This window comes from Colius striatus, chromosome 18 (genome assembly GCF_028858725.1).
Source record: "Colius striatus isolate bColStr4 chromosome 18, bColStr4.1.hap1, whole genome shotgun sequence".
NCBI lineage: Eukaryota > Metazoa > Chordata > Aves > Coliiformes > Coliidae > Colius > Colius striatus.
In genome coordinates this window covers 8,935,942-8,950,622 of record NC_084776.1, presented here as the reverse complement: position 1 = coordinate 8,950,622, position 14,681 = coordinate 8,935,942, and the positions used below count along the sequence as shown (strand labels likewise).

Genomic DNA, 14,681 nt, shown 5'->3' with positions numbered 1-14,681 from the left:
GGTGCTGAGGGGATGGAACATCTCTCCCGTGAGGAAAGGCTGTGGGACCTGGGGCTGTTCAGCCTGGAGAAGACAAGGCTGAGGGGGGGATCTCATTAACACTTGCAAGGATTTAAAAGGGGTGTATTGAGAGGATGGGTGGCCAGAGACAGGACAAGGGGTAATGGACAAGAGCTGGAAGGCAAAGCATTCCACTTAAACATGAGGGAAAATTACCTTACTGTAAGGATGAGGGAGCCCTGGCCCAGGCTGCCCAGGGAGGGTGTGGAGGATCCTTCTTGGGAGGTTTCCAAGCCTGGGAGGTTCCTGTGCCCCTGATGGAGGGGAACCTGCTGTAGCAGGAGCTTGGGCTGGGTGAGCTCTGCAGGGCCCTTCCAGCCCACAGCATTCTGTGATTTTTCTCCTGCTGCCTTGCTCTTTTGGAGCCTCCCCTAGGGCTATAGTAGTTTCCTTAGTGCTGCCCCTGGATGATTTTGTGCTGTGGGTTGTGCTTGAGCCAAGCTAAGGAGCCGATTCTCTCCCCTCCACCACTGCATAGCAAACACAGAATTCCTGAAGGCTGAGTGTGATGCTGCTGGCTTCCTGCAGTGCTGCAAGCGTATTCCCTTTTTCCTCCGAGGAGAAAGGACTGGGATAATTACTCAGACGTGTCAAATTGGCAAACCAGAGCTGGACAGGCAGCCTTGGCAACATCCCCTTCCGTGCCTTCAGCACTGGTGCAGGGGGACAGCAGCTGTTCTCCCACTCCTGCTCCAGAAAGCAAGACAGCACTGTCACGGGTGACTTCCTCAGGGGTGTCTTCCAGTCGAGCTTCCAGCCATGTTCCAGATTCCCTTGATTATGAAGAAAATCTTCCAAGCTGATTCCTGGTCCTGCTGGACCATTTGCAGCTGTGCTGAAGAACCTGCCTCTCACTCAGAGTGAGCTGCAGTTGACTGTCACTGCCATCCCCATCGAGGTGCAGCCTCCCTGCTGGGGACTAACACCCAAGAGGAGCTGTGCACAGCCCAGGGACACCTGGACAATGCACTACCCTGCCTCCATCCTTTCACTCTGCTCTCCCTGCACCGTTCTTTTGATCACTTTAGATCTTCAGGTGTTAATGCCCTGTGCCCTGAAGGCTGTACCATGTGCCCACAAGCTGTTAACATCCAACAGCTCTCTAATGGCGTGGATGAAATCGCATCATGATTTAAATCTGCATCCTACTGGGCAGCTGTCTGCATCTCAGTGCCTGTCTGGCAGGTGGCATGGATCAGCAGCCTCTTCCCTTCCCTGGAAAAAAAGCTGATGCTCAAAGCCTTTGGAGACTGAAGCTCCTGAAGACACATCCAGGGCTGGGGGAGGATGTGCTGGCAAGAATCATCTGAAGCTGGTTCTATGGCTTTTGTGCAGGGAGGGGCTCAACCCTCCATCCAGAGTCTTGTTGCTGAGACTGAACACAGTTGAAGTGTTTCCAGGAAAGCTTGGAACACGTTTATTCAGTGTCCTGCTTCACTTAGGAGGTCTGGCTTGCAGAGAAAGGAGGAGCAGGGACATTTTGAACACAGCTTTATTTATTCTTCACTGTTAACTGCAGAAATTCAGGGTCACTGTTAGGTGGGGAGCATAATTGTCAGCACGCTCCTCTGCTCCCAACGTGGGCTTTTCACAGGAAGGGCTGTGACTTCTCCATTGCAGCAAGAGGAGAGGGTAGCCTCATATAGGGTTGGTAGTCTTTCCCCTATGGAGGAGCATCTCCTGCTGCTGTGTCGAGGGAAAGCTGGTATTTCACCTGAATGTGGGAGAGGAAGAGTTATGAGGTGTTTTCTCTGTGCTGGGGAGGCTGCAGCTCCAGGGCTGTGCTCAGTGCTGGGCCCCTCACTCACTGCCACAGGGACACTGAGGGGCTGCAGCGTGGCCAGAGCCGGGCACAGAGCTGGGGAAGGGGCTGGAGCACAAGGGGCTGGGGAGGGGCTGAGGGAATGGGGGTGTTGAGCCTGGAGAAGAGGAGGCTGAGGGGAGACAGGAGCCCTCCCTGACAGGAGCCTGCAGGGAGCTGGGGGTTGCTCCCAAGTAATAAGTGACAGGAGAAAGTTGCCTCAAGTTGCCCCAGGGGAGTCTGAGATTGGAGCTGAGGCAGAACTGTTTCCCTCAGAGGGGTGTCAGCCCCTGTGCCAGGCTGCCCAGGGAGCTGGGGGAGTGCCCAGCCCTGGAGGGATCCCAAAGCCGTGGGGCTGAGGTGCTGAGGGCCCTGGGGTAGCAGTGGCTGGGCAGGGTGAGGGGAGGGCTTGGACTCCATGAGCTTAAAAGGCTTTTCCAACCAAAACTATTGTTCTGTGATAGGAGACATTTGAGGGGGGACTCAATCCCATGAAAGTGATTGGTCCTTGGCACTGACATGGGTCACTTTGTCCATGACCCTGTTGGGGTGCAGTGAGACAGCAGCAAGTGCACAATCGGGACTTGGTTTTGGGCATATGGCTGGAAGACTCCTCCTGAGCAGGTCCCTCTGCAGTGGGCAGGAAGCTCCCTGAAGAAAGTCTTTCCTCTGAACCTGAAGACAGCACCCAGAGGATGGGAGTTATGGTTTGTGTTCCTTGTGTTGCTTTTTAGGACTCTGAACGCTTCGAAGGGATTGACGTGGATTTTAAAGAACTGGCCAATGAAGCTCTGAAAACCCCAAATGTAGTTGAGGCCACCAATAGACCAGGTCTGTCCCAACAACTGGAAGACCTTCAGAGTAGGTAAGGATAACTTCAACTATCCCAGGATTTTGTCAGGACTGGGATCAGCTCTAATAAGTTTTTTAAAGCTGTGCTCCCAGGCTTTCTTCCTAGACTGTGCATTCCCTGCATTCCCAGCTCACAGCACTTCTGCTCTTTCGTGGCTCTTTTCATTTGTGATCCATCACCTCAAAGCTACCACAGTGGCACCTGCCTTTTTGTCCATGCAAAATCTCATCCTGAATGTTGTTTTGCACACAGACAAAGCTGGTTTTAATAACACATGGCCTCACTGCCACCCCAAGCACAGTGTCTTAAATACTTGTTTAGCAGTCATGGAATCATGGAATGGTGGGATTGGAAGGGACCTTTAGAGATCATCCAGTCCAACCCCTCTGCAGAAGCAGGTCCCACCTAGATCAGGTTGCTTGGGAACATGTCCAGGTGGGTCTTGAAGACCTCCAAGGAAGGAGCCTCCAGTCCAAGCAGGGGTATCTGCAGCAGACCTCAGCCCATGCTCTTTAATTTCAGAAGTTATCTCTGTATGTATACCCCTGACACATGGTATAACTCAGCTGTCTGAGAAAGACCTGAGTGGCTTGGGACAGATACACCTCTCCCTTTACATATGAGCTCATCTACCTGGAAGACACTTAAAAGTTAAGATGATATCTGTTGTGTCAGTGAGAAGTAACCTTTTAAAATAAAGATTTCCTTTCTTTTTTGAATCAGATAAGGCAAATGTTCCTCACAGAGGACTAGCTGCATGTTATTTATGAACTTTGTAAGCTCAGCAGCGGTTCAGCATGTAAACACTGAAAGATTCATTTTAGATGGGAGCAAACAAGTTTTCCTTTCAGGCTTCACAAACAGAAAAAGCTGAGTAGGTCTGAATCAGACTTTAAAATGTGGCTCATTAGAATCAAAGCAGTTATGGAAACTTTCATCCCAGTATGAGATTGCACGTGGCACTTAGGAGTTTGTCTAAAACTGTAGGTTAGACTACAAACCCTCTCTAGCCTTCCACCTGTGTTTCTGCTTTTTCATGAGGCTTCTCTGGCTCTTAGACTGTTTGACCCCTGGGAGTAGGGAGAGATCTGTGAGTTACTAAGTGCTGTGTTGATCTGTTTGGAATATGCTGTAGAGGACCAGCCTACAGGTTCAGCTCATGTCTGACATTTCCTCATTATAACCCAAACTGTCATGAAACACAGAAGGATGTTTACCCACCTGCCCTGGGCTCTGTTTATCTGCTCTGTCCTGCCAGGTTGTCTCTGTGTGAGAAGGCATTGGCTGAATATTTGGACATGAAGAGATTGGCCTTTCCCAGATTTTACTTCATTTCTTCTGCAGATTTATTGGATATTCTTTCTAATGGCACCAACCCACAGCTGGTAAGCCCTGGGCTGCATCACCTTTGCATTTGCCATCTGTCAGTAATGGCATGGCAGAAGATGCTGTCTTGAGACTCTCCTGTAGCTCACCCTTTCTTCTGTGCTTTTTCTCCCACCTTCCCTTTGATTAATAGTAAGTCTTTTACATCTGGCCTTCATCTGTCATCTTGGAAAGGCAACATGTGCACTGCATGTTGTCTGATCTAACCCTGGTGATGCTTGCAGATGGTTCTGAAGGTGTTACAGAGTAGAGCCATGTTTCTGATGCTACAAAAACAGTGGATTTGTTTCTGCTGGGATACAGTGGTGAGGTTGGAGGAAACCATCTTCTGTTGAGGATCTCAGCCAAAACCTGTTGCTGACCCCGGATCCCCAATGTGGGATGCCACTGAGCAGCACCTGCTGTGAAGAGCCACAGAGTGGGCATTCAAATGTGGAAGTGGTGACAACTGATCAGTTGGAGAGTTCCCTTTTTTTCAGGCAGAAGAGGCATTTACTAATGAGCCACTTCTTCCTTCCCCCGTGAAACAGTCTTTGGGATGTCTTGATTATAGGGAGAGAAGAACATGATGATCAGAGTGTGGCTATGGCTAAGCAGGTAGATCTCTTGGGTTGCCATCCATTTCTGTGCAGCTCAGGGTATCTGACCTCCTGCACTGGGCTTCCACACCATCTGACTGAGGAGGCTTCTCATCTCCAGGTGGGATTTCTGGGAATGGTGCCTAAGTGCAGGGTGTGGGGAGATCACTCCAAACACACCATTCCTCCTGCAGACTTCAGTGGATTGCTGAATCGTCCTGTGGAGCGACTGTGCTCACTCCTCAGAGGAGCACAGACACCTCCTATCCACTAGTGAACAGAGTTCAGAGGAGTCAGTCCTGCAGATGGTTTTCCATACAGAACACAGCAGTGTCAGGTTGATTATTAGTGCTGCAGGAGTGGCTGAGGTTTCCTGACAGCTATTTTGCCTGGCAATGCTGTGCTCTCAGTGGTCTTGTTTGAGATGCATCATTTATCTGAGGTTGGTGTGTAGATCCAATCAAAGTGTTCACAGCAAATGGAGACTGTTGGATCAAGAATTAATTCCTTATTCCATCTTTCAGTGGTGAGTAATATCACCTTCTTTAAGCTTTTCCCCACTTTCAGCATTCATGTGAGCACACAAATGCATCAGGCTTGCACATGCATTTGGAAGTGCTGTTGTTTGCCACTGGCCTTTAACACTGCTTGTATCTGTTTCTGCTGCTGGGTGATTGCAGCCTGCAGAGCATCATAAATACATAGTTGATTGATCCTTAAAATGGAGAGAAAAAAGCCACAGGAAGCAAAGAAACTAAACTGGATCGAAATGCTCCTTGGAGTAAGAAGAAATTCCTGGTGTTTTCTGTTATTCAGAACTATTTGCAGTAAAATCAAAGTAAATGTCAAGTAGGATCATATATAGCTACACTCTCAGCCTTTCCACTGTAGTTTCAAAGTCTGATAATCCCTAAAGGAGGATTAAATACACAATGATATTATCCTCTTGAAGTGGGTATTGAACTCGTACGGATTCAGGTGTACTCAGGGCTGTGGCAGCAGGATTGCACCAACTGCTGGAGCCCATCCAAAGCCCTGCAGACTGGCCAGGGTCTGGGAACAGACAGTGGGGATTTGTGAGCAGAAACTTCAAGATATAAGAAAAGGTTTCTATGTTTTACTTAGGATTTGAAAGGAGCTGTCTGGAGGGAAGCTGAGCGCCCATTGCTTCTCAGAGGTGCTTAGCACTTTGGTGCTGCCTGAAGAAGCCTACCAAGCTATATTTACCTGTTGGACAGCTTGTGAGATGTTGTAATCCTTTGTGAGTCAGTGAGTAAGGATTAAATGGACGAGCCTACCCATCTTCCCCTGAAGGCATTAGAGCACCAGGCATTGTGGGCTCTTCTCACTTCTCATCCTCCCCAGGGCAGTTTGTCCGTCTCTCAGAGAGGTAGCTCCTGTCTGGGACAGCTTTGTGAGCTGATCCTTGCCATGGGAACATCAGTCCTGGGAGAAGCCTGCCTTTGTTGGCAGTGATGTGTGACACACAGTGATTTAGTTGTATATTATGAGGTGATCTAGAAGGAGGGCTGGTGACCTGCTCAACTCCTAGCAGGCAGGTGCTTATGCTAAGAGACTACAGCAGTGATGCTCACATCTCTGTGTTGGCTTTTCAGACTCAGCCTGGTGTGAACAGGATGGGACTGAATTATACTTTTCCTTCTGGAAGAGTGCTTTTGATCAAGATCAGGGTGTAGAAAGCCTGGGCTGTTGAGCTGTTCATCATGAGAACTAGGCAGAAACGAAGGTCTTTCTTCTCCACTGGGGAGAATTTAGGACTTTTTGTTGGCACAAAATTGATTTCTAGTAATGAAAAGCCAGAAAGGTTCATAGTGATGAAAATTCCATGGTGTGCTGAGCACAGGATGGGGGGGAGCGATGACTGGAGACTTCTCATCACCGTGTGTAGGGAAATTCTGGCAAGAAGGTCACGTGATGCTTGAATGTTTTCTGTGCCTTTGCCCTAGATGGGAGATTTCCCTATGAGGAAATATGGTTTATGAAGACATATCTGTTTCCTAAATGATGTAGAAACAGGTGGAAGTGTTGGGAGAGACAGCAAGACGCTTGTGTTGACAGTATCCTGGCTATGCATGAGAAGACATGGTGCTACCAAGATGTCCATGGTTGGACTTAGTGATCTTAAAGGTCTTTTGCAACCAAAACAATTCTCTGACTCTATGCTTTGTGAACATGATTGTGCCTGTGACATTTGTGATGATCTCCATTCTGCTGCCCCTGTCCCAGTTGCTTTATTTGAACATGTCCTTCTGCAGGTACAACGTCATCTTTCCAAACTCTTTGACAACTTGGCCAGGATGAAATTCCAGCTGGACTCTGAGCAAAAGGTAACCAAGATTGGCCTGGGAATGTACAGTAGAGAAGAGGAGTATGTCAGCTTCAGTAAACCCTGTGACTGCAGTGGGCAGGTGAGAATGAAGACCTTGTCTATCAAAACTGTCCAGTGGTGTCTGCTCCCCTTCCCCTCGTGTGGGAATCTATGGCCAAGACACTGTAGAGCTTCACTGCTTTTCCTTTGTGCATTAGCAAGTCTGGAAGAAGTGATATGTAATTTAGTTCTTCCTTGCGCTGTGGCTAATGGTCTCACTCTGGAGATGACCTCCCTAAGGTGGGGCATAGCTGTCACAAGTGCACAGTGAGGGAAATGCTGTGGCCTTTTGCTAACTAGTTGGGTTTTGCTTGGATTTTTATAAGACATTTCAAAGGTTAGTCTCACAGCTTCTTACAAAGATCCTTGGTGAGGGAGGGAATGCAGACTGAAAATAGCCTAAGGTATTCCTTAGTACCTCTGTGTGGGGATCTTTTGAAAGAGAAGCCTTTTTTTGTCCTATTTTCCAAGTCTTCCTTGTTTCACAGAATGAGTTAAAGCACAGAATTTGAGAGTCAAACTGCTGCTCAGCTTATCTGTCCCTGTAGTTGCACCTTTCTCCATGGACTATTGTAGGAAGTTAAAGGATGTAATCCCAGCTCCTCAGCTCCCCAGGGACAGAGCATGCTGCATTGAAACCATCTGCTCAGCGAGGGCTTTGCCTATGAAATACTAAATTCAGCAGGATTTGTGTTCCCAAGTTCAGCAGCAGCTTTCTCCTGCTGCTGCCAGGTTGTTCCCAAGTCCCATGAGTGATCCTGTCATGGCCTGGAGGTGGAATGTGTCCAGCTAAATGACTCATTGGTGGAGTTCATTTTGGTTCCTCCTGTAGCTGGAGTTCAAGAAAAATCTGCTTTGTATTCTTGGTGTCTGGAAATAGATGTTAATCCTGCAGTACTAGAATTGGTCAAATCCTCCCAATCTGAAGGAGGCTGTGAGGCTTTTTAACTCAAGGGTTGTGATGCTTGTCCCATTCCCTGTCTTCACTAATTGTCAAAGGTGCTTAAGAAGAACAAATGTGTTACTGTGGTTCAATCTCTTCTGCAGGTTGAGGTCTGGCTGAATCATGTACTAGACAGCATGAGGACCACAGTGAGAGATGAGATGACAGAGGCTGTCGTGGCTTACGAGGAGAAGCCGAGGGAACAGTGGCTCTTTGACTACCCTGCCCAGGTATCTGCCACTGCTCCTCAGCTGCTCACATGCTGGCACGTGAGAAGGGCAGCACTGGCCTTTCCCTTTCCTGCTCTTCCCTTCTTCCAGAAACAGCCTCTCTCTGTGGATGGGGATGTTTCTGGCCTCCACTGTACTGTCCAGGAGGGAGGAAGGATGAGTTGTCCTTCATCCTGGCAATCTCCTGATGGGGTTTCCGGGCTGAGCTCCATGCTCTCACTTTGGGGCTCCAGGGAGGGTATGCTCTTGGCTGGGTTGAGGAGCTCAAGGGCTTGGATGGTGCCCGCTGCACCCGGGGGGTCAGAGAAGTCGTGGTACCAGAGAGTGAGAGCTGGCAGAAGGAAAACTGCTGGTGATGAGGCCTGATGAGAGAAAAAAGGCCCTCAGATGCACCTCTTGACAGCCTTATGGTCTCCAACTCTTCCCACTCTGCTGTCAGGTGTGTGAAAGGTGCTGATTTACTAATAAGTAGCTGCTAAATCTGTCTACCACTGCTGATGTGATGTTTTAAATGAACGTCACGGGCAGGTCCCTGTTGTCCCGTGTGCTGTGACTGCTGTACGGAAAAATACTTCATTTCATGTCATGGATACTTCATCCTTGCTCTCCCTGTGGAGAGAGCATAAGGAAATTGCTGTTTCCCCTGATACTGAAGCAATCCATTTCCCTAGGTGGCTCTTTCCTGCACTCAGATCTGGTGGACAACCGAGGTTGGGATTGCCTTTGCCAGGGTGGAGGAAGGCTATGAGAATGCCATGAAGGAATATCACAAGAAGCAAGTGACCCAGCTGAACACCCTGGTTACCATGCTGATTGGGCAGCTCTCCAAGGGTGACAGGCAAAAGATCATGACCATATGCACCATCGATGTGCACGCTCGGGATGTGGTGGCAAAGATGATAGCAAAGAAGGTTTGTGTTCACAGCCCAGCGTGGTCCTGTGTTGGATGTTGGAGTGGGGGTTACAGGAGTGATAGACTTGCCACAGGCCATTCAGGTCACTGCCTGTATCGGTGGAGACATGTGACTAAGGTTGCTTCTACAGCTTTTGTGGTAAGGAGGCAGAAAGCCCCTGTAAGCCTGCAGTGCTGTTCTGTGTCATGTCCATGCAACACCTTCTTACTTGCCACATTCACACCAGGAGTGAGTGTGACCCTGTGCCCTATTGCCAGGGCACGTGTTGGTGGACAATGGCTTTGTGTTGGGAGGCTGCTGGATGTAGTCTCAGTTATGTCTTTAGAAAGTAAGAAAAGCATTTGGGCTTTTCTTCTTGTAACCTCCTTGTTCAGGTGTGGGGCCACAGAGGCTGCTTTGAGATTCCCTTGTCCTGCATGCCTCTCCCACACCACTACCCTGTCCTCGATACTGTGGCAAGTATCCAGACCTGCAAGTGGGTGAGAAGGTGCCCCGAGTTTGCTGATTGTGGCTTTACCCTCCTCTGTGTCCTCTCAGAGGCAGCCAGGCTGCTCACAGGGTTTCACAGAATCACACAATGGATTAGGTTGGAAGTATCCTTAAGGAACATCTAGTTCTAACCCCGCTGCCATGGACAGGGACACCTTCCTCTAGACCAGGCTGCTGAAAACCCCATCCAGCCCAGCCTCAAACATCTACAGGGCTTTGAGGCTCAGCTGGGCTTGGTGGTGCCTTGGCCCAGTGTGTGATGAAGCAGTTCATCTGCTGGGCCTGCCTGCTGGTTGTGCAGAGCACTGGCCATGACTGTCCTTGTACCCCCGTCCCCAGCCTGTTCTATGGTGCTGTCCATGGCCCCTTCCCTGTCTAGACAATCTCTGCTCCTTCTCTCCTTCTCCATTATAAGATCCTCTTCATGCCTTGCTGCTTCTTACAGGAATCTTTTTGTGCTGCTTTTTCTCTTGAGTGTTCACTTTCTCCTCTCCTACTGATGTGGTTGCTAATTTCATCCCTACCCTCTACTGATGGGAGCTGGGAAGGTGACATTTCTCATCACTTAGCAGGGAGGTGAGCTTCCTCACCACGCCTGCCTTCGCAGTGAGGACCAGTCCATCCCTGATGAATACTTATTGCAGTCCTGCTTTGGCACCTGAGCTGTGTGTGCCTGGTGTCCCTGGCCTGCCCCTGATTGTTCTTGTGTATGCACTGCAGGTGGACAATGCCCAGGCGTTCATCTGGCTGTCACAGCTGCGGCACAGATGGTCGGATGAGGAGCGGCACTGCTTTGCCAACATCTGTGATGCTGAGTTCCAGTACTCCTACGAGTACCTCGGCAATACCCCTCGGCTTGTCATCACCCCCCTGACTGACAGGTGAGTCCCTGGGAAACGCCACCTCAGCTGGGCTTTGCCACTAAGTTAGAGAGGAACTTCCAACCAAAGATGGATTTAGTTTGGACACCTGCATCCCTCTTATTCTTCCTCCATGTAGCAGCAATCCAGAGCTCTAAGTCTTGCCTGGTTCATGATGGTGTTACCCTCTGGGGTAACCTGTGCCTCAGGTCCTGGTGAGAGTCAGCTCCCAGATTAAGATACTCCCTTGTGGATGTCTGCCTATGCACAAGATGTCCACAGCCCATAGAGCTGGTGAGCCTGGGGAGCTTTCATCTTATCTTGAAGTAGATATCTACCACTTGGTTCAGGTGCCTCTATAGAGGCACCCAGAGTGACTTGAGATGCTCTGCATTGTCCCACCTGGATTTCGGCTGCCAGTCCAGAAGTGTACAAGTCTCCTGTGGAGCCATTGTCATGCCTTTCCATCTGATGTGCCGGGACCATCTGAGGTGGCTCTAGTCAGCTGTGTTAGTCAGTTGAACCAACCTCCTCCCCCCATTATCAGGAATTACTGGCTGTATTGATGACAGCTCTGTGGCTGACTCGGTGAGTACAGACACTCAGCTGTGGGCATCTCCCTGAGGTCCATCCTTAGCACACTGGAGAAGCTTTGGGGCTTGCTGCAGCGTTGAATAGGATCATTCATAGGCCATCTGAGCAGGTTTTTGTTAGCAATGGGGAATGGACTCCTTTGGAATGGTGAGCACTGGGAAGCAAGAGGAAGCCAACCTTTTCTCATACTATCTGTGACATCCCAATGGCAACGAGTGGTATGAGGGTCTACAGAAAGCACAAGCTGGATGTGAACAGGTTGGGCAGACCCCAGTGGAAGATTAATGTCTCTTGGAGAAAACACAGCTGGGCAGAGGTGGTAATTAATGCCCAAGAGGATTTTCAGCCTAAACATGCTCGTGTACAGCTTATCAGAAGAAAGTCTCTCCTGAGCATTGCCCTAGTGCCATTTCACTGCAGCCCAACAGTGACCTGTGAGACCAAGTCTCAGTCTCTTTCCTTTTTTCTTTCACTGTGAAAGATGCTACATCACCCTGACCCAGTCACTGCACCTGACCATGAGTGGAGCCCCTGCAGGCCCCGCCGGCACTGGCAAGACCGAGACTACGAAAGATTTGGGGCGAGCCCTGGGCATCATGGTGTATGTGTTTAACTGCTCTGAGCAGATGGACTACAAGGTATGACTCCCACCTCAGCTGCAGTGCTGTCATGGGGGGCTGAAACCCCACAATGAAACCCAAAGCATGAGAGTAATCCATCTGAGATTGCATTGATCCATCGCCTCTTCTCAAATCTCTGCTAGGTTCTTTCTGCTTAACATCTTTCTCTCCATCTTTCTCTCCATTAAAGGGCTTTTCCAATCAAAATGATTACATGGTTCTGTGGCTGAGGCTGTGCTAATACTTCAACCCTGATCATTCTTGGCATGCTTACAGGCTGACAGGCCCTGGCATGGGATGGGACCTGCCCTGTTTATCTCAGGATCCTCATCCAGAATAAGGCCAAAACGCTCTGAACCTTCAGCCCCTGCTGAATGATGGGGCTGAGTCTCACTCTCTGCTGCTCTGGCACAGCACAGTGGTTTTGGTAGCCTTGGATCATATTTTATTCAGCTTATGGGCTCTCCCAGGACACAGGACTGTCAGTAATTCAGCACAGGTGACCTTTAAATGAAACCAGTGCACAGATATATTGAGAAAGTGCAATTAGCAAATCAAGTGGCAAACTGTGCAGAGCTATAAATATTATAATTGAGATGTGCCTGCTGTTTCCATGCACTTTTCTAAATACCCACAATAGACTGTAAATTGCTATAAATAAACAAGCAGGGAGAGAAAATCCATTTTTTGTCCTTTTCCTGCAGTTGATTCCATTTGTGATTTCACTCTTGTAATTCTTTCACTTTCTTTTTCTCTTCCAGTCATGTGGGAATATTTACAAAGGCCTTTCCCAGACAGGAGCTTGGGGCTGTTTTGATGAATTTAACAGGATCTCAGTGGAGGTCCTTTCTGTGGTTGCTGTACAGGTAAGTGGAAAAATGCTCATAAATAAATACAAACAAGGCAGAGCCGTGCTGCTGCCTTTGGAATGAGGGGAGAGACAGAAAGTGCATGTTGCTGGTTTCAGTTCTGTGTATAGGCAGGTGAGGGATTAATGGCATGAATATCACAACACTGACCAAATGTGGTTGGGATGTGCTGCAAGTATTTTTGCCACTTCTTTGTCCAGTGATAGGGCAAGGGGCAATGGGTATAAGCTGGAGCATAAGTGATTCCAAAGAAACGCAAGGAAGAATTTCTTCACCATGAGGGTGAGGGAGCACTGGCAGGGGCTGCCCAGATGGACTGTGGAGTCGTCTTCTCTGGAGACATTCAAACCCACCTGGACAAATTCCTGTGTGCCCTGCTCTAGGTGGTCCTGCTCTGGTAGGGGGGTTGCACTGGATGAGCTTTCAAAGTCCCTTCCAGCCCTTAAGATTCAGTCATTCTGTCATTCTTTGCTTCCCTCAGTTGCAGTATTTGTGTTGAGACAATTCTTTATAGCATCTTTTCCCACATTAGTACACACCATGGCTCTGTTTCTCTCGAGGAGGACACTCAGACCATTAATATGCTGTGAGATAACCACAGCATCCATTTTAGGGAGGAGAGCTGCCCTGAGTTATGGCTCCACAGCCTGCCACGTGGGGAGTAACTCTCATGGAGGAAAAGGTGGTGTCTGGGGCAGATCCATGTTGGTGAGTCCTGTCTGAGGCACAGCAGCAATCCTTGGAGAAGTGCTGGAGAGGAGACTCTTCATCCCATCGTGCTAGAAAGCCATGTTCTCCTGTGCTTATATATAATCTGTCCCTTTGCCTCCTCCTTGCCTTCCTCTTACTGACCCACAAGGAAATCTGGAAATATTTAACACAAGGGAAAGGATTTTAGGAGGAGAGGCTCTTCATGCCTGCCTGTGGTGAAGGGTCACTCAAGGAAAGTGCTAGGGGTGTGAATCCCCTCTGGCAGGGTCTCAAATCTGGGGAAGCCCAGGTAATAATCATAGGGTAGCAGATTGAGAGCAGACCCTACTACTGCTTCTGGCCCTTGCTTTGAAGGAGAGCTCTGTCTGGATGTTGTCCAGATCCTGAATCTTGTTGGTATCCTCTGCAAATGCCAGGTAAATCCAGCTACCAGGGCAGTTTGTGGTGAGGGTGAGTATCCAGCTGCACTGCCCAGATTCAGACAGCTCTGGCATAGGCAGAACTGAACATTTTGGGCCCTGGGGGACTTCAGTGCTGAAACCTGAGGTGCTGAAGTATCTAAGTTCTCCTGGACCCAAGTGTCAGCTGAGTGCAGATCTTAGGATCCCAGCATCTAACTGAGGTGCTGAATTCTTCCCAGACCCTCTGTGGGTTTGGTATTGCAGGAAGAAAGAAAGTTTCTACACTTTTAAAAATGTTTCAGTCAAAGACGTTGTTCTGAACCCCTCCATGAACTCCTCACTCTTCTCATCTCTCTTTCACTCATCATTGGTGCCTTATGTGACATCCCAAAGAAGCCCCAGGCGGGTACCAGGGTTTATGTATCGTTCCCTCTCAATTTCTCTTCCGTCAGGTTCTAGTTTAAAGTTGTCATTGAAAGAAAAATAAAAGAAGGCTTTGAGGATCTTAAAATAAAAAAGGGAAGCTGAACGAAAGAAGCCCAGATATGACTCAACTGCTAATGATTCCCTTGCTCCTGGCTGGAGCATGGCATCTGAAGGAAGCAGCACGGCTGTCATTCCATCATCCCGTCTCCTGGCTGCTATTAGGAGTGTAACCATGGCGATGTTTAATTGGCTGCCTTAGTCATGCAGCTGATGTCGATATGGTTCCTTCCAGAGACAAAGTCCATTAATTGCTTAACTTTAAGATGGCAAGCAGCAGTTAGGTGAGAGCTGTGAACAGAGAGAGGTTTCTCCCTTGGTGAAGTGCTGTTTGTGAGGTGATGTGGCGTTAATGAACTCGCTGTCTTTGGAAGGTGAGGAATGAGGAGAACAAAGGTGCAATCAGGCAAATATAAAAGACAATACCATGTTAGTGAGTGAAGGTCTCAGGGGAGGCCTTAGCGGGTTTTGGATTGAAGTTAAGCATCTGATGTCTCAAA

At 48.9% G+C, this 14,681-nt stretch overlaps 1 protein-coding gene across 1 annotated transcript in view; it reads left to right on the top strand.

The window, feature by feature from the left end:
- The window catches only part of DNAH9 (dynein axonemal heavy chain 9), a 190,041-nt gene that overhangs the window by 33,467 nt on the left and 141,893 nt on the right, over positions 1-14,681 (top strand). The window contains exons 21-28 of the mRNA XM_062011180.1: positions 2,596-2,726; positions 3,973-4,099; positions 6,955-7,107; positions 8,115-8,240; positions 8,912-9,151; positions 10,364-10,524; positions 11,579-11,735; positions 12,479-12,583. Coding sequence (XP_061867164.1) covers positions 2,596-2,726; positions 3,973-4,099; positions 6,955-7,107; positions 8,115-8,240; positions 8,912-9,151; positions 10,364-10,524; positions 11,579-11,735; positions 12,479-12,583 — 1,200 coding nt within the window. The remainder of the gene's footprint in view (positions 1-2,595; positions 2,727-3,972; positions 4,100-6,954; positions 7,108-8,114; positions 8,241-8,911; positions 9,152-10,363; positions 10,525-11,578; positions 11,736-12,478; positions 12,584-14,681) is intronic.